Source organism: Podarcis erhardii (genome assembly GCF_964252035.2).
Source record: "Podarcis erhardii genome assembly, chromosome: 14".
Classification (NCBI taxonomy): Eukaryota; Metazoa; Chordata; class Lepidosauria; order Squamata; family Lacertidae; genus Podarcis; species Podarcis erhardii.
This window is the reverse complement of record NC_138503.1, coordinates 22,045,967-22,062,220: the sequence shown is the minus strand read 5'-3', so window position 1 is coordinate 22,062,220 and position 16,254 is coordinate 22,045,967. Positions and strand designations below refer to the sequence as shown.

General features: G+C 42.3%; 1 protein-coding gene across 3 annotated transcripts in view; it reads right to left on the bottom strand.

Annotated features, from left to right (window-relative positions):
- The window catches only part of ADAMTS17 (ADAM metallopeptidase with thrombospondin type 1 motif 17), a 172,489-nt gene that overhangs the window by 123,227 nt on the left and 33,008 nt on the right, over positions 1–16,254 (bottom strand). For all 3 annotated transcript variants that reach the window (XM_081838768.1, XM_081838769.1, XM_081838770.1), the window contains 3 exons: positions 10,262–10,345; positions 9,147–9,304; positions 3,200–3,243 (listed from right to left, as the gene is read on the bottom strand). In XM_081838768.1, the coding sequence (XP_081694894.1) occupies positions 3,200–3,243; positions 9,147–9,304; positions 10,262–10,345 (286 nt within the window). The remainder of the gene's footprint in view (positions 1–3,199; positions 3,244–9,146; positions 9,305–10,261; positions 10,346–16,254) is intronic.

Below are 16,254 nucleotides of genomic sequence, written 5' to 3'. Positions count from 1 at the left end.
CCGCCTGGTGCCATTTTTCTCTCTCCAGCAAGCACAGCTTCCAAGAAAATACTTCGGTTTGTGCAGAATCTGGATCATTAGATATATCTGGCTTAATACAAGTTGAATGGAGAATACACAGAAACACTGGCCACTGTGCATAGCCATCATTTTTAAATTAATTAATTTATGTTATTTGTGTGCCGACACTTAACATAAAAGTTCTCTGGGCAGCTGAAAAGGGAATTGTGCTCATTAGGAACATAAGAAGATGCCTTATACTGACATCAGACCAAATTGTTTAGTTTCAGAAAGGCTAACTTTCAACCACAGTTACTGAAGCTGGATAGTTTAAGCTAACCATGGTTAATACTAATGATACGTGCAGATACAGGCAACGCAGCAAGCTTTAGTTAGTCAAAAGTGGAAGTTTCCAAATTCCTCCCCTTTATGACTGTACTAAAATCTGCAAACACAAACTGAGTATTTGATAAAGTCTACAGTTATAATCCTAAACACACTTTTTGGGGGCATAAATCCCAGAGAGACTTACTTCTGAGAAAATATGCTTAGTGCTATAATGTTAACAGAAAGCAGATATAGCAAGGAAATATTAAAGCTGAAAAAATATCTACTTCTCCGAAACATGCAATAAAGTCTTCACACAAAATACACATTTCTTTTTTTTTTTCCAGGTTTTTTTTTTTTTTTACAGAAAAGATTCCAGAATGAGGATGCTCCCATCCTGCACTTTAGAAGGGGTTTGAGTACATGATATGTAAAGCATTCATCGCTTCAAGACAGAGAAAGATACATTAAGAAGGATAACATTTCAACCATCAAGAAATTCTTTTGGTTAAATCCAAAGAGTTCAGATTCTTCATCCCATTGAAATTGATTGAGTAAATTAGCTTAAATCCATCCAAGTGTGACTAACTGAATCACAAAATACACATTTCTAAGGACTAGAGTTTTGCTCCTACCCAACCAGTGGCGTAGTGTGGGTTGTCAGCACCCGGGGCAAGGCAAGTAATTTGCGCCCCCTAACCCGTGGATTTGCGCCCCCTAACCCTAACCCCCAGATGTTGCGCCCGGGCCCCCCTGTACCCCCACGCTTCGCCACTGTACCCAACTAAACTGAACTATGTAAGTTATACTATGAATACTCTATACTTAACTATGAGTCCTCAACTATCACATTTTATTATTTAAAACATTTCTATTTTACCTTACTAGAATCCCCAAGGCAGCTTACAAGCAAGAAAAAAAGTCAGTGAAACTACAAAAACCAACATAATTACGTAAAAGGTGCAAAATAACCCAAGTAGACACAGGTTAACCAACTTGCCTTAGCCTTATCCTTGAATCTGTTCTCTATGTATATTATGTGCCCCATGATTGTAGGTGCATTGGGATGAACAGGTCAGGTATGGCAAAGAAAATAAAGCATCAAACAGTGTACTATTGTTAGGTATGCTACACCTACTGAAATTCCTGCTTCTACACAAGTGCTAAAGGTGTAGGATAGGGACAGCCAACCTGGTGACCTCCAGATGTTGATGGATTCCCTTCATCCTGGCCACTGGCTATGCTACCTGTGACTGATCTGATTTGTAGTCTAACATCTGGAGAGCTCCACATTGGGTACCCCTGGTATAGGAGCTCTGCCCTCCTTTTTACCTTGCCATCCTACACTAAAGCTGTTTTAGCTGTCAATCACACACACACACACACACACACACACACACACACACAAAGAAAATCTGGTATATACAGTTATAGAAGCGGCATTAGGGATCTCTAACACATTCAGCAATTCCTTAGTATATTTGGAGGAAGCTATGACATTTAAACAGAAAGAAAACTGATAGAGGCTTGTACTGTAGATATACCCAAGCAGCACGATCCAGCCAAATTCCCATTGATATAAACAGGGAAGTTACTGTACAATCCTTGCCATGCAATCGTCTAAGAAAGGATGGATCCTGGAAATGTATTTAATTTTCCTGTTTAATTTTCTACAGTATGTTACTATACAGTTTAATTTTCTACAGTACGTTACTATTTTCTACCACAAAAGTCTATGCTAGGGGCCACTCTATCTGGCCTTCAGAACATTCCCCAGGCCGCACACCCTTTCTCCCTTAAGAGCCCTTCTTTGTACTCTCCTTATATGTTTTAGCCTGGCTGCACTGTTTCCTTGAACTATGATAATACCTCTTGTTTGGCTGGCAGAAGACAGAGAGGGCTGTGTGAGCATGTGCAGAAATTCTTCTATTGTACAAAGGTAAAATTTGCATTTATTGCCCCACCCACCTTTGCTTCTAGCCCCACCCATCACTGGTATGTGCCCCCGTCCTGGAAGGTTGTCCATAAGACAATGTGACCCTCAGATTGAAAAAATGCTCCCCACTCCCAGTCTATGGGACATAGATGATTATCAGGGTTTGGCTCTAGCAGTACATGATACTCTTATAGAACATTCCTTTTCCCTTAATTGCCTTGCATTTTCATTCAAAGTACTCCGATTTATTCCTTGTAAGCTTCAGTTTTAGGACATTCATTTCTTATTTACAATGCAGAATAGTTCAGTTTAGCAAGAGTTAACCCAGATGCTGATTGCCTTGGCAACTTCACTCTACAGTTCTACAATTTCCAGTGTCACAATGTCAAACCAATTAAGCAAAGATGAATTAATTGCCAGGTCTAGCACACGGTGTAGAAAAAGTTGAGGGAATAAATATGAATATGCAAATGTATTACGTACAGGCGACTCAACTTACGCAGGGGTTACTCTGCGTCAAAACATATTGGGTTCAATGGTGGGTGACATTGCCTAACTTTTTTTGCCCACATGCCCACCCTCTGTCTTCTCCCTTTAATTTTTTTTTTTTAAGTTTTTTGCCAAGCAGGTAAAGCTAAATGCCTACAAGTTAAATACCCCGTAAGTTGCAAGTTACCTATAGTGTTTTATGCGCACTGGAATTAGTGACAGTGGTTTCTGAGCTTGATCAGAAAACTCCACATATAAAATAAAGGCAACATAGATAAGAACTGGGCAAACTGTGGCTCTCCAGATACTGTTGGACTACAATTCCCATCATTCCTTACCACTGGCCATGCTGACTGGAGCTGATGGGAGTTGGATTCCAACACCATCTTAAGTGCCTTGGTTTCAACAACCCTCGTAAAAATGGAATGTAATCGCTTAGTTACTTACCCACAGTGTCACAGGGCACATCCTTGTGGACACAAAAATCTGTCCTAAAAATAAAAAAAGTAATTAAAAACATGAAATGCTATGATGCACAACATATTTATTAAAATAAGCATATACGTATAATAAAACCATTGAATCCAGTCTTGCACATTTATATATGCACTAAACACACAGTGATTAGGCTTGGAAAAACTGCTCTATCAGAGCGAATAGAAAACCTTTCTAAATTTAATTGTGGTACCCGGGTGTGGGTGGCATTTTCAGGGGCATTCACCGCAGCTGCAGTCTCTGAGGTCACCCTCCCCACAGCAATTTGGTCTGAAATGCTCTCCTTCATGACCTAATTGCTGGGGCAGGAGAGAGTTAGTGTGCAGGTGCATGAGTGTATATAGACATCAGAAGAGCCCTGCTAGAACTGATCCTCTGTCAATCTGTTTAATCCCCATTAAATGTTGTCCAGGTTTGGTGTGCGCGCATGCTTGAGTGTACAAGAAAATGTGCGGGATGTGTGTGCTGTATTTGAGCATGGGCAAGTAGATAGCCATGCCCACTTCCGCCTTGCTTGTGCCCATTGCTTGCATGTGGCCCCTTAGACGGCTGACCAAGAGGGAAAGCAGCCCTCAAATAAATAAAAAAAGAGTCATCTGGCTTTAGGTGGACTTACCCACCTCGTTACTTTGTTCCAATTAATTTTTAACAAAACCAAAATATTTGAGATGTTTGAGAATTTCAAACTATGAACGTAATCTTCTAATGTTTTTGTACTTTCCCTTTAACTATTGTATGGTGTTTGTTTCATAAAATGGAATAAACTACTAATATGTTTATAAAGCATTATTATTAATATTTTACCCCACCCATCTGGCTGGGTTTTTAAAAACAGTTGCTCCAGGGATTGAGAACAGAGGCATATCGGTGTGTCATCCAGCTGGCACTATCCAAGGCCAGCTTTTGCTGCAAACTTGCAGAATCAATCCCTCCACCCCAATCTTGACCATACAGTTAAAATGTTTCCAGATCCATTCCTAGTGCACTAACCATGCTCTGCACATCTTTACCCTTGGCGATTCAATGCATCATAACTAACATTTATTAAATGCACACTGTCAATCCATTGCTTTCATTTTTCTTTCCTCCCAAAGCCATCTCCAGGCTTCTCTTTCAGGAGAGTCATCAAAAAGGATTTAATTCAGGCTGAAGCAAAAGAAACTCTTAAGCTGCTACCAGTGAACCAAAGGAATCCAGGGCTGCTCTACTGCATCTAAATGCTTGAAATACAAGCCTTTCCACAAGGCGGCTGATGACATTCTGCTCTTGACCCAGCTGGCGCAAGCACCCTCACAGGAGTTCCCAGAGCCAGCTCGACAGAAGTTTATTTAAGGATTTATTATGTTATATAAACTGGTAAATCAAACAGATGCTTTTATTGTGAACTTTGAGTAAGTGGCGGGAGGCCACGGCTGGAAAAGCCTCTTCCCCTAAGGGGCTTGCTAGCTTAGCAAATAAAAACACGACATTTCTCCCTCTTGCACTCTGGTACCAAAATTATGACAATGGGAGCTGGTGGTTCCAGGCGATTCCCTGGATGCTCCCCTCTAAATGCCACTGCTCCACACTAGAAAACAGTGCAGCAAAATTAGCCACCTGTGATTGATTGTCAGGACTGCAAAATCATCTTATCCCTCAACACCAAACGGTCCACTGGGGAGCTCTTAACGTGGCAGCAGGAAGGGGAGCAGAAAAAGAAAATGTAGGCAGCTAGCTGCGTATTTACATTATGCAGAATGGGGAGGTTGACTGAGGTGGTAGAATTATGAGCTGTGTCTACACTAATCTCCACTAGTAACCTACAAAACTATGCCAAACCTTTCTCCCTAATGTCCTAGCTTTTTATAGACGGGTGTTTTGTGTCTGCATGTGCAAGAGTGTGAGAGCATTACAAAAATGCATTTCCACATCTACAATCTTAACTTGATTCAGTGGCAAAATCCCTGGCCTATCTGTTGGCCATTGCTCATAACAACAAAGATTTGAACCATGGCCTGTCAGTCTACCGCTAGCCACATTCTGTGATGGAACAGCTCAGAGGCCATATGTATGCACACAGCTGAATGTGGTGGTAAAGAGGGTTGTACCACTTCAGACAACAAGTGAAAGACAAAAATTTTAAGGAAGCTGCCTTATGCTGCATCAGATCCAGTAGCAGCCAGTGCAGAGGGAGAGGGATAAGATACAGGGAGCTCAGTGTAGAGTGGCGTGGCAGGAGGAAGGAAGGAAGGAAGGAAGGAAGGAAGGAAGGAAGGAAGGAAGGAAGGAGCACATCAAATAAAGGTTCTTTTTCAGTAATCAGCAATGAATTGCTGGCAAATCTCACCAGAACCGACATTTTGAGGTGAATTTAATTATTGCAGAAGAGAAACATCTGTGGAACTTCAAGGGCAGCAAAAGAAGAATTTCTGATAAGATTAGGGAAATATCTCAGGGTAGTTTCTGCACAGTCCTATGAAAACTTTTCCTTGGTCCTTCTCAAGCACGCAACATCTTGTCATAAGGAAAATAATGTATCAGAAAATCATTTTAATTGTGCCCCCACCCTCTAGCTTCAGGACACCTTGCAGAAAGCAAAGGGCAAAGGTGAAATTATTATTATTAATACCGCCCTTCATCTAAACAAAGTGCATAGTTAAACTATGGAACTCCCTTGTACAAGAGGCAGTGATGGCCACCAACGGCTTTAAAGGAGGATTAGACAAAATCATGGAAGATGAAGCTATCAGCGGCTACTAGTGACTACTGTGTTGTACCTCCACTGTTAGAGGCACTATACCTCTGAAGACCAGCTGCTGGGAATCACAGTTGGGGAGAATTCCATTTTTGGACTTCCCAGAGGTATTTGTGAGAACAGGATGCTGGAGTAGATTGCCTTGGCTTTTCTTATGTTACAGCATGCTATCAAGGTGGGGTGCAATCACATAAATAGAAATTTAGAATACAACTTCCCAGAGATAAGCTGCGTTTGGCTCCTCCATTGCCCAAACAAACATAGCCTGCCCTACAAAAGCCAGAAAAAAGTTCATTTTTAGAGGCTGACCCTTAAGAGCTTAGTTCTTATGCTAACTGTAGCAGCTGCAGCTGTTGAAAAACCAGCTCCTGCCTTTCCCTGGCTTAGCCCTTCCAAAGTGGACACACTGGGGAGCATCTAGGGACATGTACATGCATTTTGAAAGCCAACGCTTAATGAAGAAGCTTGCAGCGCCTAGCTGAAAATGCTAACTTTTGTGCCACAGAAACCAAAAAGAGTTGAGCCAAGAAATCTTCCAACTGACACACTGTCCTTTCCTATGCAGGGGAAAGTTCAAGCAAGACAAAAAAGCCAAAGCAAAAAGATATACAGGAAGGGAAAGATTGTGGCAACACAGCGCTGGCTTATTTTGCAGGGTGGATGTGGTTTTGCTGAAGCCCTACATTGGTATGGTGCCCAATTCTCTCACAAAATGAGCTAATCTTTGAGTCCATTATCCAAACCAGTGGCAGCTGGAGCGCCCCATCTATTATTACTTCTGTAAACTTCTCCAAATCCATATAATTTGGAGGGTGTCCCAAGTTTTCCCTGAGTGACTAGCTGCTCCAAACGCTTAAGTACATGTGGCATTCCATTTGGTAAATCAACCCAGTGGGTAAGGAAGGAGAATATGTAAAACAGTGGACCTTTGCTGCCCCTCTCAACAATATAGTGTGCTTGAGTGTGTGTTAAAGCTTACATTGAAGTGGGGAGAGAAATCAGAGAATCCAATCACATCTCAGGGTTCAAAGAAGATCAAGAGGTCAGCACTTAACCTCATTTTGTAATGTAATGTAAATATAATGTTACATTTTGAAGCAAGGGTACTAATTAATTTAAAGCACAGGTAAATCTGGGGATCTAAGGTATCACCTGCTCTCATTTTTTTTTCATTTTTTTTTGCAATTTCTATACTCTGCTTCTCCAGCAATGCTACCCAAAGGGGTCTATATGCAATAATCACAAGGACCCTAATCCATGTGCCTTGGGATTCTGTAATAAGCCAAGACTTTTCAGCAATGGCAACCTCACTGAGGATCTTCCTGCTGAAGAATATGCATTAGACCAGCCCCATTTGATATTTTTGAAGTTGGTTAAGACCTCTCCCATCCTGTAGCAACTTTAAGCTCGGCTGTTAATTCTGTGATAAGATTTTAACTGAGTTTCATGAGGCTCTATTGACCATTTAAAACTGTTCTTCTATTTTAATTGTATTTGGTTTGCAAATCACCCTGAATCTTAAAAATGAATAACTATGTTGACACCAAGGGTGGATTATGAAGGAGGGGGAAATGCAACACAGGGAACAAAAATTATGGTTCTCCCCATCTCCCCATCTGGCTGGCACATGTCTTTGGAAATATTGTGAACCTTTCACTTAAAAGTGTTTAGCAAATATACATATGAACCATTTACAAACATAGTATTTGTTTAAACTCAGTTTCAGTAACTCAACTAAGTTTTCTGTGAATCTAAAGCAAGGTAAGGTCTCCAGCATGCTAAGGTGTTGGCAGTCTGACCAGAACATAAGCTAGGAAGGATGAAGCAGGGTGACCAAGCTAAGGATGCAGCACTATTCAACCTGGCAGAGAATAACAGTGGGGTGAGAGATGCACTGCATGCAGGTCCCAGCCACTGAGAAAGAGATGGGGAAAGGAAGTGGGAGTGAAAGGAGGAGGTGCAGCAAAGAGACTGCAGATGAATGGAATCCAGCGCAAGAGAAGGAGAAGAGAGAGTGAGCGTGGCTGGACTAGAAAGGAGGGCAGGCAAGGAGAAGGAATGTGTGTGTGTGAGTGAGTGAGTGTGAAATTGAGAATGAACAAGCATAGAACCAGGTACTGAACCAGAAGAAACAAGGGAAAGAGATGAAAGATACTGACTGCATTAGGAGTAAGAAAAGTAGCATCACCTCTGGTAAATTAAGAGGAGAGAGAATACAGATGTGTAACAAGGATGGAGGAGAAAAGCAGAGAAGAAAGTTGTAAAGTCAGGGGCAGCAGACCCCAGAGGTGGCAGGAGTATAAATAAGCAAACATCAATGTGTGCCTGGTGATGAGAAAAGCCCTGAGCTTGAAACAGGGAGGGGCTCTCCAGAGGACAGTCACAATAGGCAGCATGGCCCATATTTATGTGGTTTTGCTACTGATAATGGCCAATGCTTGATAACAGTGCTGGGCATTTAATAAGGATAAGCGATTAGCAAGAAGCCCATTGTGCCAATAGTTCTGCCAGTTCCACTTTCCACTAGGGCAGGACAGAAGCAGCAAGGAGGAGTCCAGCTTCTTTGGACACAACACAGAATGAAAGACCCTGCCCAAGTCCCCAGTGAGGAGCAAAGAGTAAAGGGATGTCTCTTGCAAATAGCACTCTGGGATAGGGTAGGCACTGCTTTAAGAACCTCTTTCCATCTCTTCAAATGACAAATGACAGCATCTTGCCCAAGAGCCTCTCAGAACCCAAAGCCAGTGGGAGTCATCAGTGGGTTCCTCCAGACATTCCTTTTTATTGTTCATTCAAGATTATCTGTGCTCATGATTATACCAGGGCAGTCACACGTGATCCTGCTTTTAATACTACTTATGCCCACCAATGTTTGGGGGCAATCATACTGCTTTATTTCCAATCAGTGCATATCCTGCTGAAATCCAGTAACTTTTCATACCAGAAATGTTCTGTTGTATTTTTGTCATGCTTTTGATGTCCTATAGCCCCTCTAGGCAGAAATAATGTGGTAGCATTGAGGAAGCATCACAAAACAAACTAAAGCAGAACAAATCCACCATCAGTAATGCAACTATTATTGTGTCAAGAACATGTTGCAGGATGCACCTGAAATAAAAAAGCCAGTCTTGGAGGGGATCAATCAATCTGAATTAAAATCACTACCTGGTGACAAAGACAGCAGCATCCACTGGAGGGGTGTCATCTCGTGCTCCCGGCACCTGATTATTTCCAAGGTACTTTGCGCCACCAAATTCTTCATTTTGCCAATGGCAAAAACTCTCCAGGGACCTCTCCCCATGATGCCCAATGGACAGCTTGGCCTTCAGGAAACAAAGAGGAATTGAAGAGACACAAAGCAGGGAGGGGATCAACCCAGGTGGCAAATCTGCAAGCAATGAGTAGGCCATCAGTAGAACATGAACCAAGAATCTTTCATGACAAACTAATATGGACAAAATATGGACAACTAATATGGACCGGAGGAATAACTCTACCAGGGCTAGCTTTCACAGAGGTGGCTGCCTAGACGAGAGGACCACTTTGCATGGGAAAGAAATCTTGCTGCAAAAGCAGAGGGGGTGCATTTTCACTTTGCATTAGTACAGGGAGCAATGGGATGAAGATTGCCAAGCAGTATTTTAGCAGCCCAACCAATAAAGTCATGTTCTATCTAGTAACCAGCAATGGGATCTGTAAAATCATTTCTGGGGAAACTTCACCAATGACCCATTAGATTCTCTACAGTTCTGCCCATACTCTACCAGGGTCTAGCCTAGTTTTGGTCCCTGTTTTCCAGATTCTGCCATGGTTGTGCCTATGCCCTGGCAGTGCCTGTGCCCTGGCAGATTTCTCCGCAAACTCTCCCTACTCGACTAGGTTTTTTCAGGCTCTGCTCTAACCCTGCTCTGCCTAGGAGCATATATACATATAATCAAAAGCAGTCAATCTTAAGAATGATAGGAAGGCAAATCTAGCAAGGAGAGTTGGCCTACATGTGACATCGCAATACGAGGATGTGGGCTTCCAGACTTGGGGCAGAAATTAACTGCAGCCCACCAGTGGATCCAGGTCAATTTCAGGTAAACTGGCACTTCCTCACTTCAGTGAAAGAAACCTCACCAAAGATGGCTACAGCACGTGGGTTGTGGAACTCTGCAATCTGTCCACTGCTGTTTTATTTAACCCATCTATTATTTAATGGTTATCAAAGTCACAATTTCAAACAGTTGTTTTGAGCAAAATAAAAACACCACCATAGCAGGTTGTCACCAACTTACAGGACGGCTTTGAAGAAGGACAAGCTTAGTCACTCGAATATTGACTTTAACTCCAAGGCTCTGGTGTTGAAACATGTTGTATACCTGAACAAAGGCAGTAACAGACAACAAGTTCAGAATATAATTCCACGGAAAGAAGTTAACTCAGAAAAAATGTTTCCCTGCGATTTATTCAGCAAATAATCTAATGACCATGACCTAACATACTAAACTACTTGCCACAAGTACAAAGAATTTAATTCTATTAACAGTACTTAAATAACTTGCATACTACTTTTCAAGCAAATAGCTTCATGCACATAGCTCAGTAGTTTTTACAACAGCCTTACAGAAACACAGGAAGCTGCCTTACAGCAGGTCAGACCATTGATCCACCTAACTCTGTACTGTCCAGGATTTCAGGCAAGGACACTCCAGTCCTACCTGGAGATGCTGGGGATTGAACCTGGGACCTTATGCATGGAAAGCGGATGCTCTACTGCTGAGCTATAGGCATTCCCCAACCTAACTTCTGCCTGACAAGAATCAATCTGCTTACTTTACTTCACCTCTCTTTCTCCTTGTCTTTAAAATAAAATGAAAATGGCAGCTGTAGCCCTGGGGCAATGCACTTTTGGGAGACTGTAACCCAGGTTTGGCTCACAACTCACTAATAACTGGCAACTAATTCAAAGATCTAAGAAAGCAGACTACGGACGCTGTTTAAGATTTTTAACGAAGGATTAAATAATAAATAAACAAAAAGTGGGGTCCAGTCTTTTCGGCAACCATGCCACAAATAGGGATGGAATTCGGTAATATGGAGCCCTGAGCGAGGACAAAATTGGAGGACTCCTCCTCCTCACAAAACATATTTTTATTTTATTTCGTTTTATTGTGGATCTTCTCAGTAGGTACCCATATAAATATGTGGTGGCAACGGTTATTTTGCGCCCCCTCCCAGCTTGGTGCACTGCGCAGGGGAAACACCCACCCCACCCTAAATCCATCTCTGCCACAAATTAAGTCAAAGAGAAAGCATTACTTTGCTGTGAGGTGTAATAAATCTGCACCCACCCCAATAGCTTTGGTGGGGGAGTGCTTTTTGTCAGGCAGAAGTGTAGCACTAGAGCCTGAATTTGTTGCAGCCTCACAGGCCCACATCCTGTGTTCAGAGTTTCTACAAACTCCTCTGCCTGTGCAATCTGTGATAACTTTTTCAATAGAGTGTCCGCCCATGGTTTAAAATATTGTGCCTTTCCTTGTGAATCCAGAGCTAGGATTTGACTCCACGTCTGCCAGCCCCGACATAGTAAACCAAACCAGCTTTCTTATGTACACAAATGCTAAGCACATGTTCCTTAAATTTGACTCATCTGATAACTTGCATATCCACAGGCAGCTCTTCTTAAGAAGAACAATATTTTTTAACAAGCTCTCCAAGGGCTAAAAAGAAAATTAATATATGGGTTTAAAACCAAACAAAACACGAGGCACTGAAAAGGCAGCTGAAGGAAAAAAAGATAGATGGTTCTGAGGAAATGGATGGTTGGGCACTATAATCAAAGGTCAAAATATAATTTTAGAGTCATTGAGATAAGTTGAAAGACTGTGGTTTATGGAGGTCAAAAATACTGAGAACAGTGCTGTCAGAAAGCAAAACGAAATAATGGTGCATTTTGGACTTCAGGAAATAGAATGGAAAAGCAATTTCCTTGAGTTATTCATGTGCAATATAAGAGAATAGAAATATGAGTGAGTACAGAATGGCACAATCTTAAGTTAGGAAGCTCAAAAACACTGCAGGAAACTAGTTTATATGGTTATCTCCAGACTGTACATTCCAGCTAGACAGTTCATCTCTTTTACAGATATGTAATTAAGCCCAGAACTGTATTTCCCATTCCTTGATTTCACAGATACCTCATGTTAGAATATATCAGTCATTCAAAAATTGGAGGAACAAGAAATATTTGCATCTTCTGTACATTTCAAATTATGTTCTGCTCCACCAAGAAAGGGAGCCAAATTCAAAGCACATACCCTACAGTATGTGTTGTGATGAGACGTCTGACTTTTCTGTAACTTGATTGCTTGCTATCAGGCAATGCCGACACTCGCAGTGCAATCTAGAAAGGGATGCCCGGTTGATCTAGAAGACTTCAGTAAGCATAGATGCCTAGCAGTTCGTTTTGTGCTGCAAAGTACACTTCTGGCTTCTGAACCACTGTAAGGATATTAGAACAGCCCCTGAGAATACAGAAGATGGACTGTCTCTGAGCTACCTAATAGCTGAAGGTATTCCTTTAACAGGTATTGATGCCTACAAGATGCTTGAAGAAATAAGCACTGACTGCTTCTGACAGGCAGTGGTGGCTGGCAATTTCCTGCCTCATGAGCCGGGAGAGTTCCAGCTGCTTGGCTGCACTCCCTTGCCTTAGAGGTCGTCACTGGGCTTGGTGCCTGGCGACACCAGGAAAGACTAATGATAAGGGCAGGAAATGATGCCTGAATACATAGGGCACCATTTCTGTTCCTTAAGTTGAAGACTGGTGTCGGGGGCCTGGTATGATGTTGGGTCCAATGTAGCACTACGTTAAAGTCACATAGCAGTAGATGCCATGAATCCCTTGGTCCCATCAAGATCAGGCATGCCACGGCAGTCCCAAACAGAAGAGGAGGAGGATGGAGATAGAGCTGATGGAGGGGAGGATAACAGACACCTGGAGATGAAGGATGGGAACCTGCCCCTTGTAACTCCAGGTGTCACAGATGGGGAAGCAGAGCTACTGGCTCTCCGCACTGCCCCACTCCTGAGGTGTGCAGAGATTCATTAGGGAGCGGGGAGATGCTGAACAAGATGAACTGGAGGCAGGGGGACAGGACCCAGCTTTGTCACATTGAACAAAGTGTCATTGTTGTAGATGGGATCAGTTGCACCTGCCTAGGAGGAGTTCGCAGGTGCACATGCAGCAGGCTCACCCTTTACAAGCTTGGAGGAAGAGACATGTCACTCATTGTGGATCACTCGTCTTCCTCATGTACCCTCACCACTCCTGGACCTGTGCTTCATACTGTGCCTGAACAAACATCTGTTTCTTGCTCCAATTAAGTGCCACTGTTGTTGCATTCTGGGATGGGAGCCTTACAATATACTTGTTTTGCTGGCAGAAGGTTGTTGAGCAACCAAGAGGAAAACCCTGCTCTTCCCAAAATAGTGACAAATAATGCTAGCTTTGTGAGCCTGCAACTCAACTAGTAATTAGTATATCCAACTATATCAAATTTTTGTCATCTTCAGATGTACCTAATGGAAGAACAGATCTACAATTTAAGAGTGACTTTCCAAGACCTTTGTGGTAAGAGGATGCCCAGATATTGAAATCTATGGAACAGTGATGTTAAAAATAATCTGCTGTTTGGTTAACCTAAATAATTACTTTTCAAATATATACTTTCTTCTTGGTTTTGAAATGAACTTGCCTCTATTTCAAGAAAGACCACAGGCTGACTTAAGAAATTGTAAATGTATATTCTTAGTGTGGCTGCAGCTGTTGCTAAACCATGTGATTAATTTAAGAGCCTCCTGAAGCTGCAAGCAGTAACATGAAATTAGTGATCCCTTGAACATTATTAAAAAGGAAAGTTTATATGTTAGATTTTTTGAATAAAGTTGGGCTTCCCTTTGTAGTTTCCTTTTGGATTTTAAATCACCCTGTTAAGCCTGGTCTTTCCACTTGCAGATGCATCTTAGAGGCAGAGTTCTATGCGGAAATAATTGTTCTTTTCTTCAAAATACACTAATCTCTATTTTGGGAGTAATGCTTTTATTCCTTGAGGCACCATTTGGTGTTCTCATGTGAGAGGAAGCTTGATGTGAGAGGAAGGAGGATTTTTAACATCACATTATCCATCCCCTTTTCCTGGATGGCTGAAACAATATGATGTGGGTAATAACTATTATTTTTATGTATCCTGCATCCTCAATGTATATGATGTGTTACAAAGACCAAAAAGCCTCGAGACACTGGGAGCAGAACAGAGAGAAGAAATGGCCTTTCTCCTGGGCATAGTCGGCCAACTGGTGCCAAAGAAGGATAGAACTTTCTTTATGTACGCTACAGCAGCAGAAAGAATACTCATCGCAAAGCATTGGAAGACACAAGATCTACCCACCTTGGAAGAATGGCAGATGCAAGTAATGGATTACATGGAAATGGCGGAAATGACTGGCAGAATCCGAGACCAGGGAGAAGAGTTGGTGGAAGAAGATTGGAGGAAATTTAAAATCTACTTACAGAAACATTGTAACATTTTTGAATGTTGATGACATTGAAATGAAATGAAGGGGTTCTAGTAATAAGGTAAAAGATCATAGAATCATAGAATCATAGAGTTGGAAGAGACCACAAGGGCCATCGAGTCCAACCCGCTGCCAAGCAGGAAACACCATCAGAGTACTCCTGACATATGGTCGTCAAGCCTCTGCTTAAAGACCTCCAAAGAATTCCACTGTCGAACAGCTCTCACTGTCAGGAAGTTCTTCCTAATGTTTAGGTGGAATCTTTTTTCTTGTAGTTTAGAACCACTGCTCCGTGTCCGCTTCTCTGGAGCAGCAGAAAACAACCTTTCTCCCTCCTCTATGTGACATCCTTTTATATATTTGAACATGGCTATCATATCACCCCTTAACCTCCTCTTCTCCAGGCTAAACATGCCCAGCTCCCTTAGCCGTTCCTCATAAGGCATCGTTTCCAGGCCTTTGACCATTTTGGTTGCCCTCCTCTGGACACGTTCCAGTTTGTCAGTGTCCTTCTTGAACTGTGGTGCCCAGAACTGGACACAGTACTCCAGGTGAGGTCTGACCAGAGCAGAATATAGTGGCACTATTACTTCCCTTGATCTAGATGCTATACTCCTATTGATGCAGCCCAGAATTGCATTGGCTTTTTTAGCTGCCGCATCACACTGTTGGCTCATGTCAAGCTTGTGGTCAACCAAGACTCCTAGATCCTTTTCACATGTACTGCTCTCAAGCCAGGTGTCACCCATCTTGTATTTGTGCCTCTCATTTTTTTTGCCCAAGTGCAATACTTTACATTTCTCCCTGTTAAAATTCATCTTGTTTGTTTGGGCCCAGTTCTCTAATCTGTCAAGGTCATTTTGAAGTGTGATCCTGTCCTCTGGGGTGTTAGCCACCCCTCCCAGTTTGGTGTCATCTGCAAATTTGATCAGGATGCCCTTGAGACCATCATCCAAGTCGTTGATAAAGATGTTGAATAAGACCGGGCCCAAGACAGAACCCTGTGGCACCCCACTAGTCACTCTTCTCCAGGATGAAGAGGAACCATTGATGAGCACCCTTTGGGTTTGGTCAGTCAGCCAGTTACAAATCCACTGAGTGGTAGCATAGTCAAGTCCGCATTTTACCAGCTTCTTTACGAGAATATCATGGGGCACCTTGTCAAATGCCTTGCTGAAATCAAGGTAGACTACATCCACTGCGTTCCCTTCATCTACCAGGCTTGTAATTCTGTCAAAAAATGAGATCAGGTTAGTCTGACATGACTTATTTTTCAGAAATCCATGCTGACTATTGGTGATCACGGTATTCCTTTCTAGGTGCTCACAGACTGTTTGCTTAATGATCTGCTCCAGAATCTTCCCTGGTATTGATGTCAGACTGACTGGGCGGTAATTATTTGGGTCCTCTCTTTTCCCCTTTTTGAAAATAGGGACAACATTTGCCCTCCTCCAGTCTGCCGGGACTTCGCCTGTTCTCCAGGAATTCTCAAAGATGAGTGCCAGTGGTTCTGAGATCACATCTGCCAGTTCTTTTAATACTCTTGGATGCAGTTCATCTGGCCCTGGAGACTTGAATACATCTAAACTAGCCAAGTATTCTTGTACTATCTCCTTAGTTATTCTGGGCTGCGTTTCCTCTGCTGAGTCATTTGCTCCAAATTCTTCAGGTCGGGCATTGTTTTCTTTATCGGAGAAGACTGAGGCAAAGA